Source organism: Neodiprion virginianus, chromosome 2 (genome assembly GCF_021901495.1).
Source record: "Neodiprion virginianus isolate iyNeoVirg1 chromosome 2, iyNeoVirg1.1, whole genome shotgun sequence".
NCBI classification, from domain to species: Eukaryota; Metazoa; Arthropoda; class Insecta; order Hymenoptera; family Diprionidae; genus Neodiprion; species Neodiprion virginianus.
Window position 1 is genome coordinate 108,435 of NC_060878.1, and position 23,625 is coordinate 132,059.

The window sequence follows — 23,625 nt, forward strand, 5'->3', positions numbered from 1 at the left end:
AACATGAAATTATATCTTATGTAGTCTTCGCGTCGTGTGTTATTATTTTTTAATGTACTGCAGACACATTTACGTACATAGAAGCTGTGACTATAATAGACAGAGGAGAGCTGGGCAAAATGGGCCCTATACGTTAAATATTATTTTTAGGCCAAAACAAAACAAATTCATCATGTTTTCGTTAAGGGGCCCATTTTGCCCGGCTCTCCCCTACTTACAAGCTGATACTTACACTATAATTAATGGTATTGAGTAACCATATCTTAATAAAAAGAACCAGCCCGAAACTATTTTTCGCGATAGTGTGGAGAGCAAACTAGCCGAAATGCGAGTTGGTATTCTTAGCAATTTGATAACGATCGCAGGTAAAGGCATACGTTGATAAGTGTTTCATCGGCAGCGCTGGGTTTTCTATCTTCGCCTAAAGCGTGAGATGAAGAAATATAAGACATTAATGTTAATCCGTTGGTTGGCCATGTTGACCAGCATTATGAAATGCATACTTATTATCGATTCTTTGAATGGTCGGTTGAACTTACGATTCAATTTTTCTGATACGCCAACTTCCATGTTAAAGCTGGCATCCTTCCGTAGACTGTAGTTACTTAATGACAATAGGTATACATATAATTTCGTCAAACATTTGTTATTCAATCCGCCACGTTTATACCACACTGCAAAAATGGTGACGTTGAAATTGACTAAAATGGGCCGATGTGGACTACTATAGAGAAATTTTTACGGTCAATTTGGTAATTCAACATCGGACAGCGTCAGATCGACATAGGATGGTGTTAGATTGACAGTAAATTTTCGTCTATAGAAGTCAGCGCCGTATTTTTTTTACGGTGCATGCAGTCGAATCTAATTCAAAATGCAACGGAAATCTGCAGATGTCTGCGTCTAGTCTAACACTCGTTAATGTTCCAATACCATTGACGTTCCGTTGACGGATCACTAACAATTGGGTACAAGTATAAGAGTTTTGGCCACGCATACCGAATTCGAGCGATAATGTTTTTTCAGCTTAGTTTTAATCCTACATTTTATACAGGCAGGGTGAGGTATACTGATTTATCGGCGATATCCTTGTGCTATATGTATATGACGAGACGAGTCGGTGTCTCAATCATTGTCATTGAGATTAAATGCTTTCGATTTGGCGGTTTTAATAATACAACTTTGGATATTTAAAACTTCTTTTATAACATACGGTTATGTATTTCTCACTGTCCGGACGGCGCTAATTTGTGCATCAGATGAAGAAACCGATCGGCGTGTATTTTCGCATTTAAACAGCCCTCCGGATATATCCACGAGTCAACTGAGAGAAAAAATTCGTTGATTTCAGTAAATCTATTCATTTATAATGAATTTTCTTATAACAAATTCATATGTACTTGACTGAAATGGATTATATTCATTTAAATGAATGTGAACGTTGAAGGAAAAAAATACTTTTATACAGCGCGGTATATTTTTTATTTGAACAATGATTTTCGAGTTCATAGACAATGCGTATTAGCTTGCAGCAATTGAATTACTACAAACTGTTCTATATAGGAAACACTTACTTGGATAAAGACTACAAAAGTTTGGTAAATGAGTGAAACCTATTTTAATTCAAAAACGTATAACGATCATGTCTATACGTGTTGGAAAGAAATGAATATTCAGACAACAAATTGAATTAACCGATAGTTCAGGAACAAATATTTATTTCGAGAAACAGATTATATTTTTAAAAACAGTTGATTTCAAAAATATTTACTGGAATCTGGTGAGAGAGATTTTCAAAATCGTGCAATGTAACCCCATGAAGATAGTTACTTCGTTCCAGAAATTAGTACTTTATTGTAAGACTCCATATTTCGCGTAAGTGGATCATCCGTTTATGTGAATTAAAAAAATATTTTCACATAAATTGCTTATTTGACGAGAGAACAATTTTACCAATCCAAGTAAGCGGGATAATATAGATCAATATTTAAAAGTAAATATTAATTTTTATACACAGTAGTGCCACTGCGATTGTGACAAGTAAATTCTTATTTGATGCAATAGTTTAATATAATTATGATAGTTCGACAAATGACCGATACGTGGCAGGTTCTCTCATCTTCGAAGTATGGCTTCAATCGTTTATATCACCGGTTTAGCGTTATAATTCTCGATTGATGTGACAGAGTTCGACGGCTGACAATGAAAGCAACAAAACTCCATCTCAGAATTTTATCCAATAACATCGTTTGCCCAAAGTGATCTCCGAAAACGTACGATGTTTTTGAACGAAATGTCGAGATGAGGTTTTGTTCTCCGCCATCGATTTGTACTTTATTCGATGGGGCCGTCGACAGTGGTGTTCACTGATGCAAAAATTTTGCAATTCATACACTTCACGCTGATTAATGACCTCAGATATTTATGCAGTACAAAAAAACAAAAAAAAAACAAACAATAAACGGTTTCCTCAAAATAAAAAAATATTGGATCGAAAAAATATTATTTTATATCAAGGAATAGTTTTTCTAGTTAATGAAAATAATTCGTGACTACAAAAAGACAATTATTTCCATTCAAGCATTTGTTTCAGGAGCGAAACAATGCATTCATGCTTCACTATAATCATCAACTAGATACAAGAATTGGCAAATTTATTCCATACAATTACTGTTTGAACTCTATCAAATGGTCATTATAATTAAGTAGAAATATTTATTTGATTCAATCAAATATATTATCAAATTAAAATATGTTTTTTTGATCTAAGTAAATATGTTAATAGCACCATTTAACGAAATTTATTTGATCCAAGTAAGTTTTTCTTGATTGAAGCAATTTCTTCTCTCAGTGGATCGCTGGAAAAAACTTTGCATATATATATTCTATATTGGTGCGGGGAGGGCGGACTTCCTGGATTCCTGACACGGCGGCGGCGGCAACATATCTTTATAATATATGTGTATATGTATAATAGTCGACGAGAAATACAATTTGTACAAAATCTTCGTTCGTCACACATACAATGCCTCGTAATAATCGTTGCAAGTACCTAGTTGTTAACGAATTTTAAGAATCATATGTACTAACAAATCGATACACCATATTATTGTGTGTATGGAGACGCACAAGTCCGTTGTATTTTAATTATAGCACTTGAATAATCAAAATGGCGTGATATAAATTTATTTTATATGCCAGCATCTGTGTAACATTGCCATATATGCATATATATATGTATGTGTGTGTGTGTGTGTACATAGCATGTAATTGTTAGGCTGCAAAATGGTTTCTATACCGTCAAATTGTTCTACATGGGTGATTTTTGTAAGACCATGCCACTGTTATTGTTGTAATCCATCGTTAAGGTATGATTAAAAACCTACATCACGTGTACGATTCCTGTAAATATCATGAAAATCATCAACGCGCCAGAATAGTGTCAGGATTTTCTCGGCTGCACACGTTTCGAGCACTCCTCTTTTCTGAATCAGTTTTAAGATTGGGAATCTCAAAATCAATAAAACAGACGTAAAGCATTCTCGGAAGAGAGATCAAACATTAAATTGGAACGAGGCAGCTTAGTGACAAGGTATCAGGAATATAAATTCCGAAGTAAAATAATCGAGACTCCAGCCTAAACGATCAATACCTAATGTCGCGGTTAAATGTTCCACGGTTCTCACAGGGAGAAGAGAATCTGAGGTCGACGATATATATATATATTGTATATATATATTTGTTTCATCAATTGGGTTTGATTCTAAGTGATGTTATTAATGCGTAAAATCGAATCTTACGCATACGTAACTCATAACAAATTGAAAATATCGCGATAGAAGCGATCAGAACGACAGGAGGTAGCTAAAATTAGAAACTCACGGTGGTGATACCTCGATATCACACACACACGCGCACACAAATCCTCTTCGCTGGTGTCATGTGGAGGACCGAGAAATGATGCATAAATCACAAAGTGTAATAGCTGAATATGAGGCAGAAATCCGGTAAATTGGAGCTAAAACACAATAAGAAATGAAAAGCTACGCACCTTCCTGGCTGTGCATCCCAGGTTTCAATTGGCTAATCGTGAAAATTATAGTTCCTGCTTCGGGGTGGTGTCAACCTACCTTCTCACGTGATTTTCGCTGGTTCTACCTCATATGCTTTGAAAAGACGGTAATATGAGCGAGTGGGGGACGCGAGGGTCGCGAGGCTACTACGATGACCACTTAACTCCACTCGTGGAAGGGCATTGGACTGGTGACGGAATTATTACCGTGTACTTGGGAGGGTTTCTGAAGGTGGTTTTTGTTCCGAAATTATTGCGAAATTGTGCAACCTCTCGAGTTGTTTGTGACCCCTGAGTGTATATAGGCTACAGGGTTCCTCAAATCGTCCTCCAAAATTCCCATCGGATAATGTGTACCCATCGACCACGCCATCGACACAGGTACAGTATGGAATATGCAATCCCAACATGAAGGCGTTCGAAAAGTGTCCGCTAGATTTAGACAGAGGGAACGAGGTGGAGGTCAACTGCTTTCTCTCTCTATCATATTGCTACGCACCTGAATAGAAAGAGACGGAGGATGACCGCCACCAGTGGCTACCTCTTTCTACCAGCTAGCCGTGTTCTACCGGCCTAAGCGTAGTCCATACTATATGTCAATGTGTGTACCTGATGGTATCTGCGGTGAATTTTCTCTATCGTCATTTCTTTTTCATCTCTCTCTAGTGACCATATCTAACAATAAGATAAACCATCGAGTAACAAAGGAGCTAATCTTGGACAATATTTTCTGCTACTTCAGCGGGTCAAGTGGGCTGAGTGTCGTCGCTAATTTGTATAATTCGTAGTGTTTCCACGGTAAGTGAAGAAGTTATTGCGTCGTTCAGGTGGTAGTAGTAGATTTAATGTCTCTTTGTAACACATTGAAATAAAAAAGGGTGAAACATCTTTATTGGCATGTCAGTCAACCGTACCGGCATTACAGTTTTCATGCCTGTTTGCTGTAATCGTTTAAGTCGGTAAGTTACCACTTAATTTGTGTGACAGACGAATCCCATGAGGGCTAGACCTCTTTAATGGAATATGGCTACTAAATAATTCATGTCGTGGATATCAAGGGATTTTCATACCGATTTCGACAATGTTTGAATCTTATCCCTTTGAATTGATAAACTAATTTCTTAGTACAGTAATGTTCATTGGTGGGTTCCCAGCGGCTCACTATTTATTGGAATCAAAACTGGAATAAGTTTCCTTTCTTAACAAATCTCATATGTCAATGACTAGCGACTATGGGGGATAAGTGTAAAGGAGGACTATGTTCGTGTATGAAAAGTATCAGTAAAGTAGGGTATAAATGAGTTGGCGTTGCTGTAACAAAGCTTAAGAAAGATAAAAAAAGTTCAGTTTTCGAAGTTCCTCAAGACGAAGAATCGCGTCGAAAGTACGTCCTACGCGTATTTCGTCCGTACAGAGAAATATTTGATTTTAATGAGCATTGCACTAATTTTTGATTATATGAAAATATTGTTTATGTTCTATTATTGGGTGTATTCCGAAATATACTTCCAGTACTGCCAATCGTGACGTCACGCAGTCAACTGCGAATTGCGTTCCGCTTTTACTTCGAGTTGCCAGTCGCAGTAAAATCGGAACGTTACACCGAGGACGCGGCCATCTCTCAAGTACTGCAACTGCATCACGTCTCAGACCGCAGTAGTCGCAGTCAACAACGTCACAAATTTCACGACGCCACTGACTGGCGGCAGTAAGCTGTCGCGCGATTTCGGAACGCGGTTGCCAGTACTTGCAGTACTGCGAGTATATTTCGGAATACACCCATTGCATGGCTGTTCAAAGGATGTATTCCGATTGCATGGCTGTTCAAAGGGTGTATTCCGAAATATACTCGCAGTACTGCGAGTACTGGCAACCGCGTTCCGAAATCGCGCAACAGCTTACTACAGCCAGTCAGTGACGTCATGAAATTTGTGACGTTGTTGACTCTGACTACTGCGGTCTGGGACGTGAGGGAGTTGCAGTACTTGAGAGATGGCCGCATCCTCGGTGTAGCGTTCCGATTTTACTGCGACTGGCAACTCGAAGTAAAAACGGAACGCAGTTCGCAGTTGACTGGGTGACGTCACGGTCTGCAGTACTGGAAGTATATTTCGGAATACACCCAAAGCTACCTCTCCCATTCTAACTTGATTGGCTTACCCCAAGGTTGCACTGCTCCAAGTGGCAGAAATGAGCACTACGCTTTTGGCACACTATTTGAATCACTCTCCACCTTACGGGTTTCCAAACCAGTATGTAACTCGGTGAAATACCATATATGTAATATACGTATGTGAAATACTGGCCGTGTTCGACGGCTCTTCATTTTGCACGAATTCCTTTAAAATGATAGGAGCGCACGCGCAGAACGTACTCCCTGCTGCGCGAAACTGGCACATGCGCAAATTATTACAATGAGAGTATAACCTCAAACCCTGGGTAAATTGGTCAAACCACGTGTCAAACACTGTCGGCAATGTTTTTACTGTCGATTTTTCTTTATACCTACAACAAAAGATGTCTCAGAGCAACAAGCTATGGTAAAACACATAACTTGTTGACATATTGCTACTACGCAGCAGAAGTTTCTGGCGCTCAGTCAGATGTCATTGTGAAATCAAATCGAGCCGAGGATTTATATTTTTGGGTGAGTATAGACGAAAAGTGAGGATAACTCAAGAACGCCAAAGCTTGGAGCATATACTTACTACTGGAGGTAGCCTCGGGTATACGGAAAGTATGGCGGAGGAGTGAGATAGAGCACTCATGCCATGTACCTGTCTCGCTCGCTCTACAACCTGGTTGGCCAATACGTTCTCTTTCAGCTTATCAATTGCAGAGTGAGTGAGACAGAGTTTCCGGTGCAGGGGGGGGGATACGGGTATATCTCGCTCTCTCATAACCACGGCCACAGTTTTCGCGAGGTCAACAACATGGGTACCAAAGCGACAGCCTGAGATTCCGCCATCTATATGTCGATAGATTCCGCAGTCACAAAATCATGAAGTTTCGGAACCCAAACAGGTGGGAGAAGGGAAGAAATAGAAATTCGAAGAGTACATTCTTGTTCCCGCCATTTTATTTCCTCTTCTCCGCACAACGCTGAACGACGCATATCATATTCATTGTATCACTATTGATTGGCAACGATGAGTGTTAAGAATTGCGAATTGCCGTATTATGTAGAATATTCTAAAAGTGGGCGTGCTGGATGCAAGACGTGCAAAAATAGCATCGCGCAAGGAAGTTTGAGAATCGCCGCAATGGTGCAGGTGGGTTATTCGTTGATAAAAGACTTCACACTTGCACACACTTTCCCCAGCATATAACCACAGGGTTATTAATACCGGTTGAATACCGGTCACCTAACGCCTATGCGGGCCTCGGATAAAATCTGCTACCCTATTGACACCCGTAGCCGAGTATTCAATGAATGACCCTATATTCCCATAGTTTTAAGATCAGTAAAATACCACTTAGTGCATGCCAAATGCAGCAAGTGCAAGACGTCATCATTTTGAGCCTCTTGGACGACACTTTCAGAGTATTGATACTTTGCAAATTACTGCTCCAAAATTTATAATTGCAAAGATTGAATTGTAAAAGATATTTATTATTTATCAAATTATTGCTAAAATTGTTGAATAAATTTATTTCCAGAGTCCGTTCCACGATGGTAAAATACCTCATTGGTATCACTCTGATTGTTTTTTTCTGAAGCAGCGCCCAAAAACAACAGATGATATTGCTAATTTTGATGGAATCCGATGGGAGGATCAAGAAATTGTTTCAAAGGCGCTTGGTTTGTGTAATTTGTTGTTCTCATTAACTGTAATTCAAAGAAGTTTTGTTTATTGCACACAATGAGCCGATATAGGCTCAATAATTGTAGCACCAAATCTTGTCGATATTATTTTAGAAAATGTTTCAAATACGGCACCTACTAGAGGAAAGAAGCGATCTGACGCCCCATTATCAGGAGCTTTGAAAGACTTCAAAGTTGAGTATGCTAAGTCTAGCCGAGCCATGTGTCGAGGCTGTGAAGAAACTATTATTAAAAATGAGGTCAGAATATCAAAAAAGGATTACGAGAGTGAAAATGCCAGAGCCTACGGAGGTCAAGATAGATGGTATCATATCCAATGCTTTTCAAAGCTCAGAAAAGAGTTGGAATTCTTTGAAACTGGAAAAAAGCTTCCTGGTTTTGATGGACTGAATAAGGAGGATCAAGAGACCCTGAAAAAAACTTTAATGAAGATTAAAGAAGATGCACCACCAACAAAGAAACTTAAGTCTGAGCCTTCTGATCCCGAGGAAGAATTACAGCTGAAGCTACAAAATCAGATGGTTTTCAGTATGAGAGACAAGTTATCGGCACTTCACAAACGTGCTCTTATTTCCTTGTTAGAAGCTAACAAACAAAAAGTTCCCGAAGGAATCTCCGATGTAAGTATCACTATATTGTAACGCAATATTTGCACTTTCAGGCTTCACTAATGATTAAAGGTAATTTGTTGGTAAAAAAAAATAAATTAAAAAATGGAATGAAATTCACAGTTTTGTTGAAAAGTGTCTTTCCATGTACATATCTGTATAATACGTATACAGAGACCCAGGACCATCACCCCATAGGCTACTAATGTATACCATGTGAAAATCTGTGACTGAAACGGTTTTTATTTCTCATAGAAAAATTGCCGTTTGCTAATTACTGCTGTTTAAAATTTTCCAATCCAGTAGCATGTGATGATTCAAAACAAATTGAGAACAGGGCCAGCTATACATCATTTGACCATCATGTGCTCACCAGCTGCCCTAAGACATCAAATGCCACTGAATTAACCAATTTCAAACAGCTGTAATTCGCAAATGATGAATTTCCTATAAAAAGTAAAGAACGTTTGAGTCTCAGATTTTGACAGGCAAATATTGGTATCCTATGGAACGACAGTCCCGGGTCACCTTGTATATAATAGAATTTATATAATTAAAATTGCTCACAGCTTGTTAATCAATCGATATCTACGTTGAATAGATTTGTAAAAACTGTTGAAATATTCGTGTGATATATTCTATTTCCTTTGTTACAGATGTTAGATAGAATCTCAGATGCAATGATTTTCGGAGTTTTAAACCCATGCACAAAATGCCAAGGGCAATTGGTTTACAACTCTGGGCTTGGTTACATATGCACTGGTGATATAACAGAGTGGACAAAATGTGAACATGTGACACAAGATCCAAAACGATCAAAATTCGTAGTGCCTGCTAACCTTAAAGAGGCGCATCTTTTTCTGTGAGTACGCCAATGATTTTCATTGGAATTACCTATTAAATCTCCCACATTTTTTTACTCACAGTCAATTTTTTCTGATTAACACTAAATATGTCAAAGTACTGGACGAATTATGCCAAATATGGAAAAATTAAATACTGATTCCCCTAAATTTGGCTTTGACCTATGGAGGGTAGAGGTAAGGATGACTGTCTCCATGTATATAAAGTGTCTGTAAAGTAGAGGCAAGTTAAAATGGTGATGCTGCAGCAAAAATTCCGCAAAACCCCAATCGGATTCATCCCAATTGAACCCTGATTGCTAAGCACCAATCAGATTGGTACTGTTATTGCTTATGAGCGCCATTCTAGTGACTTGTTGAACCACTATTCGCTGCTTTTGGTGGACACCTTTACAGTTGAAAACCCATATGAGATACTTCTCCTTACCTCTACGCTCCATATTTTGACCGTGATGTTCAAGTCACAATATCCAGAAAGAAAACACGAAAAGTTATTTCCTGATTTATTATCTCATAATTTCAGTAAAGAATACAAATCTAGAGTGATGAGAAGGTTGATTCGTATCACAGCACCTACCACATCTTCTTCTGTTAAAAAAGAAGATGAAATAGACAGCGGTCCAAAAATACAAGCGAAACCAAAACCATTGAAAAATATGGAGTTTTTTGTAATCGGCAAAATTCAGAGAGACAAGGAAGAGCTGAAAAAAGAGATATTGCTCTTGGGGGGCAAACTTGGTACAAAAATTCACAAAAATCTGGCTGCCTGCATTTCTAATCCAACGGAGGTTGAAAAAATGAACAAAAGAATGCAAGAAATTAAAGAGGCCGACATACAAGTAGTTTCAGAAGACTTCATTGACGAAGCCAAAGAATTTGATAAACCAGCCATTATGCTTATTAATAAAAAAAACATATGCACATGGGGCGGAGATCCAAGTTTACGAATTACAGCAGTGATGGAAAAATCAAAGTCCAGGGGTAAAAGTCAGTTTGAAAAGTCTGTGTCTGGAAAGATCAAGATGCGTGTGAAAGGTGGAGGAGCGGTTGATCCCGATAGCGGGCTAGAAGATAGGGCCCACATTTACGAAAATGGTCGAGATAAGTATACGGTAACTCTCGGAATAACTGACATACAATCAAAGAAGAACAGTTATTACAAGTTACAAGTACTGAAAGATGATAAGCAGAAAAAATACTGGTTATTTCGGAGTTGGGGAAGAATCGGCACATCCATTGGAGGCACAAAGATAGAAAACCTTCCACTGGAAAAGTGTATAGAGCAATTTGAATTTTTATATGAGGAGAAATCGGGTAACAAATGGAGTCGTCGTGACAACTTTATTAAAATCCCATCTAAGATGTACCCAATTGATGTAGACTATGGCGGAGATGATGATACAACGAAAAAATTGATGGAATCGGAGATAAAGAGTAACCTGAAAAAACCGCTACAAGATTTGATTAAACTTATTTTCGACGTTGACACAATGAGAAAAGTAATGTTGGAATTCGAAATAGATTTGGCTAAAATGCCACTGGGTAAATTGTCAAAGAAACAAATCGATAAGGCTTACAAAGTGCTAAGCGAATTGCAAGAATTCATCAAATCTGGCGGGGTCGACTATTGTAAATTTGTGGATGCTTCAAATAGGTTTTACACGCTTATACCACATGATTTTGGAGTATCAGATCCGATAATTTTGAAAAACGAGGAGCAAATCAAATCCAAGTCGGAGATGTTGGATTCGTTACTGGAGCTAGAAATTGCCTACAACTTATTAAATGCAAAAACAGATGAATCTAAGAATCCTCTTGATGCCCATTATGAACAGTTGAATACAGACATTGACGTTCTTGATGTAGAAACAAATGAATACAAATTAATTGAACGATATGTAAAGAATACCCACGCATCAACTCATTCTCATTACGAGCTGGAGATAGATCAAGTATTCGTGGTAAAACGTAAAGGCGAGGACAAGCGTTACAAGCCATTTAAGAAGCTGCCAAATAAAAAGCTCTTATGGCATGGATCGAGAACTACAAATTTCGTCGGTATACTGTCCCAGGGTTTGAGAATTGCGCCACCTGAAGCACCTGTCACCGGTTACATGTTTGGTAAAGGTATATACTTTGCTGATATGGTGTCAAAATCAGCCAACTATTGCTGCACTAACCGACAAAATCCGACTGGATTGTTGCTACTGTGCGAGGTAGCTCTGGGCAATACCTATGAGCGACACGCAGCGGATTACGTTGAAAAATTACCAAAAGGTAAACATTCTACAATGGGTCTGGGTCAGACTCAACCAGACCCAGACGATTTTCACATTACAAGTGATGGAGTTCAGGTGCCATACGGAAAGCCAGTACCAGCTAAGCTTTCAAAGTCAACTTCTCTTTTGTACAACGAATATATTGTATATGATGTGGCCCAAGTTCAAGTACAATATTTGGTCAAAACTAATTTCCGGTACAAACTATAAGCTGAAATACTTTCAATGTTACTTGCCAGCTACCCTACCTCAAACAAGTAGTTTGATATTTGCATACCACACAGACCATTTGAGGTCGCCAAACTTCCAAATAAGGCCTACCGATTTGATAATGAATTATGCGTAATAATAAGTTGTATTGTGTTTGTCAAGTCTACTCGTTTTTGTTTTTTATACTTTGAGCATAGGTATAAGCTGAGTACATCAGTCCAATCCTGATGCAAATGTTTTTCTCACTGATTACGCTACCGAGTATCAGTCAAGTTTAGGCCCAAGCTTCAACCAAAAGACTGGGCTACAATAAATTAAATTTCAAATACATCTACGTATACATAGAAGTGCTATTATCATGGGACATTCAACCTTGAAAAATATTACCAAGTTTTTAGTTTGCTATGATAAATAAGTGAAGGGAATCCATTGTCGGCATTCAAATCAGGAACAATATTGAAATGTTATTGAGAGCAAAATAAATTAGGACTTCAGACCAAACCAGTGATATGAAAATTCATATTTGATTCTTGCGCTATATTTCCTTCATCTTTTTACTTTTGGCATATAGTTATACTTGGTATATATGATGGTTTCTACTTCTCATAGGTATGTATCCTTATTTGAGAATAGTGATAAATTCCGAAGTTACCTTCTGTCCAATATTTTTTATACAATAATCATCAGCCATATTTTCTACGAGACGATTTTTACTTTCAATAATAAATCATACTAACATAGATATTAAAACCGTATTTTATGTTGCAATTGTTGCCAATTTCATTTTCCACTTTTCCATTGTATCCTTATTCCTTGAAATTTCACGTAAGTATACAGATATGTGACATGCAAAATTAACGAATTTTAATCTGTCAGTGTATCAGATGCAAGCAAACGAAAAAAAAAAATTCATGCAATATGACAATTTGGTACGTACAGAAAAATTAAGCAACATATCTGACACCGATAACTTGATACAGGCATTTCCTTGGAAACGTCTCACATCCTCCTTCATGGTTTTTATGTTTCCGAAAAATGATTCGAAATATTGAGGAAACATTACGCGGAATAAATGAAGAGCACGTGCTGTGTAAAATTTTTAGATTCGATATATATTAGTACAATGGTAGTACAATTATTGATTAATATTCAAAATGAAAATCGAAGTAAGATTGGTCGAACGTATTGATACGAATATATCCATCTTCTCCGCCTGTAGAATAACTCCGTCCATTAGGATGAAAGGCCAAAGAATTGATAGGGCCAAAATGGCCTTTGAGTCGAGCGAATTCTTCCTCAAATACCAAATGGAAAAATCGTGAATCAAATTTTCCATGACGAGCCGATGTCGTGGTCACGTCCATGGCATCCTGGCCACCACCCAGTACCACCTAAAAATGGATATAGGTACGATCTGTTACATTCGCATTTTACACAACCACGCTACGTACGGATGTAATTTTACATGTCTTGCCGACAATTTCACATAAAAAGAATCAGTCATTTTTCTACAAATTTGCATATTTACAGGGAGTTTGCTTTTTCTGCCAACTCACTAAATACGAATTGTTATAACTTGATCAAGTCATTTGTAATGGATGTTTAATGAGTAGTATATAATAAAAAAATTAACCACGACTCCTAAATTTGGATATTACGTGAACGATTTTTTTTTCAGTTTGTAACCAAAGAGTTGCATTTTGAGTAGAAAATTGTCCAAGCTGCATGGCATCAAATTTCCAATCGTTTAATTTTAATAAAAATTTTATTTCATTCCCAAAATCGCTGACAAGTCAAACGACAAATCAGGAGTATATTCAATTGAACGACATTTAAAATTTGTATCTTACACACTAGTGAAGTCGATTCTGAACCTCCTGGTTTAAGCGGGTCAGAAATAAGGTTGGCTCTGGCAGCTTCTAACTAATTGCTACGGTTCATCCAACAGATACCGCATGTTATTTAATAGGCGTAAGTTGGGCACTAGAGCTGCCAACCTTATATTTGAGCTGTTAAAATTAGGGGGATTCCAAATCGACTTCACTGGGTGTACATAATATGTACATTTTTGCATTTTTTTGTAATATAACATAGGAATACTGTGCATACCTTAGTCCACACATAGAAGTGTACTAAAAGGCAGAATGTTCTGTAGTCAGTGTCAAGTTTTAGTAGGGCCAAAAAAATAAGATCACCAGTTAGTGCTACTTAGACATAAGGTATGCAATTTCTAAGTAGCTACGATCGGGACAACACTTTGCTAAGTATGCTCGTAACTGAAGCAAAAGTACTGCATCGATGCAGAAGGAATCGAGGCATTATCACAATCTCATTTGTAAGTGGCTTGCACCACCTTATTTAATGTCACCTATGTTGTCGATACACTTGTCAACAATGGTAAACTATTCCCCTAAAGTTAGCAGAAAAAAAGGGAGTGACCTTCTCTCAACTGTCAGAATGGTAATATCGTTACTTTTCAGGTATTATAAAAAATGTTTAATCTTGTACAATATTCAAGAAAGTATTAAAATGCTGCTGCACCTGCTCAAGACATTATGTAAAATTGCGTACTCACATGATCCAAAATTGGGGATATTGTTGCAGAATTGACCGGTCTCTCGGTTTTATAAGTTTTCAAGCACACCAGAGATTCGCTATCAAACAATTTGGCCGTATGATCCTTACATGCTGTCACAAACATGGTCCCATCCTTATTGGTTTGCATATCGTTGATCTGACTCTTGTGACTTTTCATAGAATTAAGTTTTTTCCCAGTCTGTGAATATATTACAAATAAAGTAAACTGAGGAATTGTAATTTAATTCAAGATTAATATTTGTGTCATGTGAATCACAACTCACCCTCATATCCCAGAGATTAATCTCACCATCTTCATGCCCAGTGATGATGGTTTCATCAAGAGCACCCCAAAGAATAGCAGAGATTCGGGGGCCGTTGATAGGTATTCGTCGTATGGCATTCTCTTGTGATGATTTGGAAACGACATCTCGTGCATCGATAATGAACATTTCACATTGGTATCCCAAAGCTTTATCGGTTGAATAGACAGCAAGATTCCCGGAATAACTAAAGCTACATGTCCTCACCGAACTATTTGTTTCCAATTGACCAACAACTTTTCCTGAATCGAGAAAAATACGGAGAATCATTGTTGCGTGAAATTCAACCTATCTCAAAATAACATAAGTTTACATGTTTTAGATTAATTAAACCAATTTGCTCGACTTCATGTTGCCGGATTAAGTAGGTAAAACTAAGTCAGACAAAGAAATTGGAAAAATTTCACATTCATGTCCCAAATCATTGTATCAATTCAACGGATTATAAAGGATATTTGATTATATATTATTGATTTGTTCATGATGCTCGCAGTTATCACCTAGGTTCAGTAACATCTTAAATTTGCAAGTGTATTAGTTTTCCAACAGACAGAGACCGACAAAATTATCGCAGCTCCTCTAGGATAAAATTCAAATACTTTCACTGGTTAGAATACTACAAATCCAGCAATGACCAGTTTCACATCACCTTCATCATATAGATATGGTACGAGTCTGTTGGAATAGAACGATAAGAGGTAACTAACCAGTCTGACAATCCCATACACATAAAGTATTGTCACCACTTCCAGATAAGAATCTAGTAGTATCCCAATTAACGTCGATGCACCATACGGAACCATTATGACCGTTGAAAGTTCCAAGGCGTTCTCCATTGAGGGAGTACCAGACATTAGGCTTCTTGTCCTTACTTGCAGAGAACAAGAGGTCACCCTCCCTGTTGTACTTGATTTTGGTAATGGCACGTTCATGCCCATGAAGCATGAGAGGTTTCTAAAACACAATGCAATCGTAAACAATGGAATCCGAAGATTCGAAAAGACACATTCAATATAACCACGTCTGATATGAAACACACATCATTTCACAAGAAGCCTCCTCTAACGTTGACCGAAGATATATAGGTACTTGAATCGACATCTTGCAGTGTCAACTTGAGGTTAGGCACGGGAAGGCAAATTTTCACACGTGTTTATGTGTGTGCACGCGTAGGAGAGGTATGATCTGGCATAATGATAGAACAGATTTATTTTAAGAACAGAAACTTACCATTTTATCTAAACTAATATAGCATCAGCGCTCCAAAATTGCCACAAAATCGACTAGTGCACCAGCTGAACGTCTCACACACGCCCTGGCCGAACGGCAGAAAGAGATGAGTAGAGCCACAAACTGCCACAAACCGTCAACGAAATGACCCAGCATTGACTAGATATTGTAGAAGATGGCCGACCTCATAGGGTAGATGGAAACTCTTTCGTTATAAAAGTCCTCATATTGCTCAACTATTCTTGATGAATGCTGAAACCGTCGCAAAACTTCGTGCAGCTTGTGCCCTTAATTCGAAGCTGTGAACTATCTAATACGTTGACTTTATGGAGGGTAGAGGTAAGCAGAGGTAAGGAGGACTATGGGTGTATTCCGAAATGTACCCGTAGTACTGCAAGTACTGGCAACTCCGTTCTGAAATCGCGCGACAGCTTACTGCCGCCAGTCAGTGACGTCATGAAATTTGTGACGTTGTTGACTGCGACTACTGTGGTCTGGGCACGGTCTTACATACAGGTCTTGCAACGAAGCCAATTTTCTACAGAGCGGCGTGGTTCTCTTGTTGTCCGTGTTTTAAGTGTTCGAAATAACCATGTCGCGGCGCTGTTATCTAGGGATGTACGTGGGGTAGGGATGAAAATGTGCCACGGAAATTATATTTGAAATGAAGCATATAACCTAAAATCAGCGCATGCGTCATATTGTAATGATACTCTTTGCCTCTAGTCTCCATACATATATCATTCATAATAATTATATCACACTAATATTTATATCAACTACTTTCATTCATAACAATTCATTACTTGTAATAACAACAATAATAATATTATTATTAGGTTGGCGCTGCATTGCGCACGCATTGATTATCCATCCCTCGATCACAACGCCGACCTGGCGACCGCAAAGTGAGATAAATCAGCGCCCGTGAAATAAGCCACCCCCACTACCTTCGTTGCAAGATCTGTATTTAAGACCGTGATTTCGGAATACACCCCAGATTGATATCCTGCAAATGGTTTGTCGTCTGCGGATTATTCGGGCTTCAGCATAGCCACAAATATGAGAATGTTTCTTAAAATAAAGTTTATCTTGAGATTTACGTAAGGAGTCGTATAAGCGGATTATCAATCACTTTCTCATTTGTGAAATATTAAAAAAGTCGTCGCACGTGATCAAGTGTCTGTTGTAGTTTTGTCCTTTATGTAATATAAATATATGTATGCCCGTGTTCAATTACAATCCGGGCCCTAACCTATTCTCATGCATTGCATAGCATACTCGTGGTCACAGTGATTGTAAAACTAAATTGAAGAATATGCAGCGCGTTATTAAATGTCCGAAACGATATTTACCTTCGGTGAACGACATTTTTAAGTTGGCGTCAACTGTTGCGGGAAAATACGAGTCGGTACTGAGCAGACCTAATTTCAGACTAGTCCTGAATCGCGCCCTTCGAATCTCACAATGCCTGTCGTTTCAGGTAAGAAAATCATATAATATGCCCGACTTGTATTTTCCTAGTCTCATATCGATAGTTATGAGAAATAAATAGATCAAATTCAGTATTCAGTAATTCTTTTAAGATGCAATATTTGAGGATGTGGGAGAACGATGAAATGACTGTAATTATTTTTTAGGGTCAAATGCGTATGCGAATGCATAAGGAGGTATGCGCCATTTATACCGTGTTACGACGCAGCGGATTCGATAGTGATTCAAAACTACGCTGCTTTTATAATGCCAGATGCTTCTGTACCACAGGTACGAACAATAGCAATAAGGCGGCGAGTGGCGGCCGTGCTGGAGAGCCCTCATCTCAAAGCTCAGGAGATAATCCGAATAAAAATGACAATGAAAGAGTTTCTGGTCTTATTTCCAAGTATTTAATGTGGCTTACATTTTTCTGGCTGATTGTCAGCTTGGTGACCATGCTAACACCGAATAATAGTCAACGGGAGGTGAGTGTATATGCAGATCCCATGGTTCAATTCTTGCCGAAACTACAGGGTGATCCTGGAGTACAGTCCTATAAACTACCAACGTATTTCTCGTAGCAATCTGCAACTGAAACGTCTATTGCATTTCTATAAAAAATTTTATATACGCGAATTACAGCTGTTTGAAATTGACCATTCTGGAAGCTTTTAATGACCTAGAACGGGACTGGCGGATCGTTATTTCATCATTACGCTGCGTAGTATCCCGGTTTATCATCCCTGTGTGTGGTAATCAATTCTGATGCTACCAAGTTGGTTAATCGAATGGCTTTTATTCGAAACCGAAGAATTTCCTCGCGTGTGCAACCCAATTTTTAGTTATTGATTTTAACAAGGAATACATTGTTGCTTGGCAGCCTATGGGACAATAGTCACGAACGACCCTGTATATACAATGACAAGGTTTGTAGCATTAATGTAACAATGCACTCTTATTACAAAAATATAAATTTACGATTTTACATTTGTCTGGAATTTCGTGAAGCATAGTAAAGGAAAAAATACATATTTTGAAAACTCATGTCCTTCAAAGTCAATCTGAAGTTGGAAAACAGCTATTTTGTTCAGAATGTTTTATTATGTTAATGTTACCAGTCTGAACCTTGTCATTATACGAGATATGTAATGTATATGAAAATGCTAAATATGTAAAACCTGAAGCACATAACTTGAATAACTTGTCTAGCAGATTGTGTATGTGTCCTGGAATGATTTTCTCCATCACATGCTCTCCAAAGGTGAAGTGAAAGAGTTGATACTTCGACCTCAAATAGACATGGTAATTATAATCTTACACCCAGACGCTGTAATTAAAGGCCGTAAGATTGGAAACGTTACACACCTAATGACGGTAGGCGACTTAGATCGTTTCGAAGAAAAATTGAGAGCTGCTGAAGACAAACTCAACATAAGACAAGGTACTGTCAAGAATGTGACACCTGATCTACAAACTCGAGTTTTCACATCCCCTTAGGAATTTACAACCAGTTTATCAAAAATGTGTACTTGTATTGCGACAGGTAGAGCATTGGTTACTTGATCGTTTAGGAAATATATTGTGTCAGGATCATAACAGGGTTTGACTGCTTAGAGACTAGATTGAATTATTGTTTGTATCCAAATATGAATCGTGGTGATTAAATGCTGTAGCGATCAGTTGATGTTGAAACTATGAACAGTTTTTCTATTCGGTTCAGTCACACCCTAACATTACATAGAATATAAATTTGCACCTAAAAATATTGGGTTTGTTGCTTTCTCGGGTGTATCAAAAGTCAAGCTTAATTACCATTTACCAACACAATGGATGCAAAATTCTCTGAATTTTGCAGCAAAATTTCGAATTTTGGAATAATTTTAAGTGCTAATCGAATCACTTTTTTTATTTCGTACCATAACACTCGAAATGCTATGGGATTTGCTTATTAGGATTGTCGTGCACTCTGATTCTTGAAAGATTCCTGCCGGTTTATAATTACTTATCATTATCAACTTCTACCGAGTGGATGTCGTATATCTTGATTTTTTGTTCTCACTCATCTTGATTTTAAGACGTTTTCCAAGTTTCATCATTTCGATTTACTACAATTGAACACGTTCGTTTCATGAGTGATGTATTATTCATACATGTACATTTACAAGCAAACAAAGAAATTTATTCAACTTAGCGAAGACATTTTTAGAAACCAGAATATCCAAATAAAGTTACTTTTTGCAATCCTTAATAACCTACAATGAATGCACAGGTTCCAACACAAGATAAACCACCATCATCACATATTATTGTAGATCGTCTCATGAAATCAGATTGTGTTGTAATCAATAATGATCAGTTTAAAATAGTCCACATATTTTTTAACTGAGCTATGGTCTTAGTCTTCTGTCTTGTTCTATTTATCTCTTGAATAATGATATCACACTTTTATGTTTCAGAGGATCGAGTGCCAATTTCCTATGATCGCGGTCATATTACTACAGGCCAAACGATGATGGTTCTTCTTGCAGGTGCTCTACTTGCATTTCTTATCAGTCGCCTTCGTTCTGTAAAACCGTCTATCAATATGGAAGGCTTTCGCCAAATGACTCGTGCGAAATTCACTCTTGTTGATCCATTAACTGGTAGGGGCAAGGGTGTACGCTTTGACGATGTCGCTGGCCTGAAGGAGGCAAAGACCGAAGTGATGGAATTTGTTGATTACTTGAAACATCCAGAGCATTACAAAACTCTAGGGGCGAAGGTACCGAAAGGTGCTTGTAATTTTTCATCAGTATACAAATAATTGGGTACTTTGTATCGACTGTGTGATTATTCGCTATTAACAAGTTTATAAATAGGAATACGCACTATTAAGTATTCGTTTGATCACATTGCATGTAGACATAATAGTCCTACGTCAACACTGTTTGCAGGTGCTATACTTTTGGGTCCTCCTGGTTGCGGAAAAACACTCTTGGCCAAGGCTGTAGCAACAGAGGCAAATGTACCGTTTTTGTCTATGAATGGCTCGGAGTTCATTGAAATGATTGGTGGGTTGGGTGCAGCTAGGGTTAGAGACTTATTTAAGGAAGCAAAATCACGGTAAAAAGGAAACCAAATCATAATAAAATTCATTTGGCTACATTAGTTGAAAGGAGAAATAAAAATTATCTTCATACATTAGTATTGTGGAAACTTCTTGTTATGTTTTTTGTAAATATACATACATAACATGCTTTTATACACAAATTATTTCACATTCAGGGCGCCTTGCATAATATATATCGATGAGATCGATGCAATCGGGAAAAAACGGTCCTCAGGAATGTCAGATAGTGGTTCGTCATCTAGCGAGTCTGATCAGACGTTGAATCAACTGCTGGTAGAAATGGATGGAATGGCTTCTAAAGAAGGTGTCATTATGCTAGCATCGACAAATCGAGCAGATGTGTTAGATAAGGCTCTACTTAGACCTGGCAGATTCGACAGGCATATATTGATCGATTTACCAACAGTTGATGAGCGAGAGCAAATATTCAAGCATCATCTCAAGGGAATAAAGCTGGAACAAGGACCCGAGGTGTATTCCAAGAGGTTGGCTTACCTCACTCCTGGATTCAGCGGTGATTAAGCATTTTTTTTTTCTTCTTTTTTTTATAATGAAATCATGTCACACTTAGGTCATATGACTAACGAGTGTTGAACATTTCCCAACATAACTATTTCACAGGAGCGGATATTGCAAACGTTTGCAATGAAGCAGCGTTGCACGCAGCCAGATTCAAAAAAAAAATCGTGGGCTCTGTAGATCTTGAATACGCAGTCGAACGTATGGTAGGAGGAACAGAAAAGAGACAACATGCGATGTCACCTACAGAAAAACGTACAGTAGCGTATCATGAGGCTGGGCATGCTCTTGTTGGATGGATGCTAGAGCATACCGATGCCCTATTGAAGGTCTCTATCATTCCAAGAACTAATCTTGCCCTGGGATTTGCACAGTATACACCTACCGATCAAAAGCTATATACTACAGAGCAGGTATTTTACATCACTTGGTGTTTGGAATTGTGCGATACATATATGACTAAACATAATCTGATTGAAATTCGGAATGTCAGAAACAACCAAATTTTGGTGTATTTAATGAGTATAAATCTCCAGCTATATTCAGGTTAAATAATTACATATTTGTGTCTGTATAAGGTGAAAGATCGTACAATGCGAGTTGAATGATCTGGATCAGTTCTATAGTAATGGTACCTCGTAAAAAGTATATTTCAGAGCTTAGGTCAGTAATTGACGGTGTCTCTTGATTTTAAAGTAGTACACTGTGTAACGAGGGAATAATGGGGTTTTATTCTTCTGTTACATACAGGACTTTATTTCCGACTCAACTCTGATCGCATTATTGACTTGAAAGTGTTTTTCTTTTATGTGTAAGTACGATCTATCAGTCAGAAAACTATAATATTATTGCAAGTATTGAAATATAATACAGAGAGATGTAGGTCAAAATGAAAAAAAAAAAAAAAAGGAAAACCAGAAAAACTGAAAAACTAAAAGTGCTATTTTTTACGCACAGATGGGGGAAAAACAGTAAAGAAGAAATAATATGCCACTTTCGTTCCGCTTTTGTGGTCAACAAGAACATTATGGTTGAGTCGTGAATAAAGATAATTACTGAATTACGATTCTGAAATTACTGAGATGCTTGTAATTTAAGAACTGAATGTATCTCAGTAGATTGATTATTCATATGAATACAATCTGCAGCTGTTCGACCGAATGTGCATGGCTCTGGGCGGTCGAGTGGCCGAAAGTGTCACATTTAATCGAGTCACAACCGGAGCTCAAAATGATCTGACAAAGGTTACCGAAATGGCTTATGCCCAGGTGCAACAATTTGGCATGAATTCTACAGTGGGTTTGCTATCGTTTGATAAAGAAGTAACCGGTCAGGTAAATATTGTTTTTAAACAATGATTCGATCATGCTTGATTTAAAATCACTCTTGTGCGTCCGTTGTAGTGTCATTCTCAAAGAAAACTCCTTGCATTATATTTACTGTAAGGTACGACATCCCTGTTTCAGAAATCCAAAAAACCCTACAGCAAGAAGCTCGCTAATATGATGGATGTAGAAGCAAGGCGATTGATTAGCCAGGCCTATAAAAGAACCGAACAAGTACTTATTGCTGAAAGAGACAAACTTGTGCTGGTAATTATCGTTGCTACATGCCGTCTCTTTTAACAAAATAATAGATTATAAATATTTGTTAGAAAAGATCAAGCGAAAAGTAAGGCTTTTATCAGAACTATTTTTGAACTAAAGTCACCTGACTTTTAAGCCACGTTTGCTGAAAAATTTTAGACTGGAAAGTCAAGATTCACTATCTTTGAAACAGAGACCAGAAAAAAAGTAAGATAATTTACAGAATTTTTTCTGTAGTTTTGTATAGTTTAAAATATAGAAAATCGTCAGTCAATTTAGAGGTGATGTGGGTCTATTGAAGTTAGGGTGAGTTGACTTGTACGAAATATCAACTGACATGCTAGCATACGAAAGTATGGCTCTTCAAAATACACATACAGTTTATTCTTACAGTTAGCCGAAACACTGTTGGATAAGGAAACATTAAATTACAACGATGTCGTAGCATTGATTGGCCCACCTCCACATGGGCGAAAAAATTTAATTGAACCAGCTGACTTTGAAGCATCCGTCGGTTCACTCCAGGACACCACGCAGCCCTCGTCGACCAAACCTATAGAAACAAACGATTCCGAACCAAGTTCCAGCTAGTAATCTGCAGAAGAAAGATTTACCGGCATATCTTCTCATCGTGTGTTGGTGACGGACAGAGTGGCAATGTTTATTGACTATGGTATTGACTATGACTTCGTTGCATTATGGTTGGACGTCTTCTCTAAGGTTTAAACAACACTTACAGAACTCGGTTCACCTATATAGCTGTTGTCACTGTAATCAATTACAAGAACATGTAAATAGAGCGCAAGAAAAACAGTGCACCTATTCCAACAGCAGATGTTGAATATGGGTTTGCAGTTCTTACTAGAGGGCAGTTGCATTGACTACGCACCATATCTTTAGGGCGAGATGAAAGAAAGCAAATAAATGAATGTATTGATGAAAAATGT

At 37.8% G+C, this 23,625-nt stretch overlaps 2 protein-coding genes and 1 long non-coding RNA gene across 3 annotated transcripts; 1 reads left to right on the top strand and 2 right to left on the bottom strand.

The window, feature by feature from the left end:
• Positions 1–306: 306 nt before the first annotated feature.
• On the bottom strand, positions 307–850 carry LOC124297438 (uncharacterized). Its single transcript, XR_006906611.1, has 2 exons — positions 540–850; positions 307–421 (listed from the first exon to the last, which is right to left on the bottom strand). It is a non-coding gene; the product is annotated as an uncharacterized LOC124297438 (long non-coding RNA).
• A 6,158-nt stretch (positions 851–7,008) lies between these two features.
• Positions 7,009–23,622, top strand: LOC124299085 (poly [ADP-ribose] polymerase-like). The gene is made up of 15 exons (XM_046752005.1): positions 7,009–7,344; positions 7,733–7,874; positions 7,992–8,518; positions 9,163–9,368; positions 9,893–11,855; positions 17,265–17,471; positions 17,629–17,949; positions 18,674–18,905; positions 19,921–20,235; positions 20,398–20,566; positions 20,729–21,087; positions 21,195–21,505; positions 22,241–22,426; positions 22,559–22,684; positions 23,072–23,622. Exons 1-15 carry the CDS (start codon positions 7,222–7,224, stop codon positions 23,267–23,269), a joined length of 5,385 nt encoding a protein of 1,794 aa, XP_046607961.1. The 5' UTR covers positions 7,009–7,221; the 3' UTR covers positions 23,270–23,622.
• Positions 12,950–16,405, bottom strand: LOC124297434 (eukaryotic translation initiation factor 3 subunit I). Its single transcript, XM_046748476.1, has 5 exons — positions 15,989–16,405; positions 15,466–15,712; positions 14,720–15,000; positions 14,434–14,634; positions 12,950–13,249 (listed from the first exon to the last, which is right to left on the bottom strand). The coding sequence occupies exons 1-5, from the start codon at positions 15,989–15,991 to the stop codon at positions 13,001–13,003; spliced, it is 981 nt and encodes a 326-aa protein (XP_046604432.1). The 5' UTR covers positions 15,992–16,405; the 3' UTR covers positions 12,950–13,000.
• Positions 23,623–23,625: the final 3 nt, after the last annotated feature.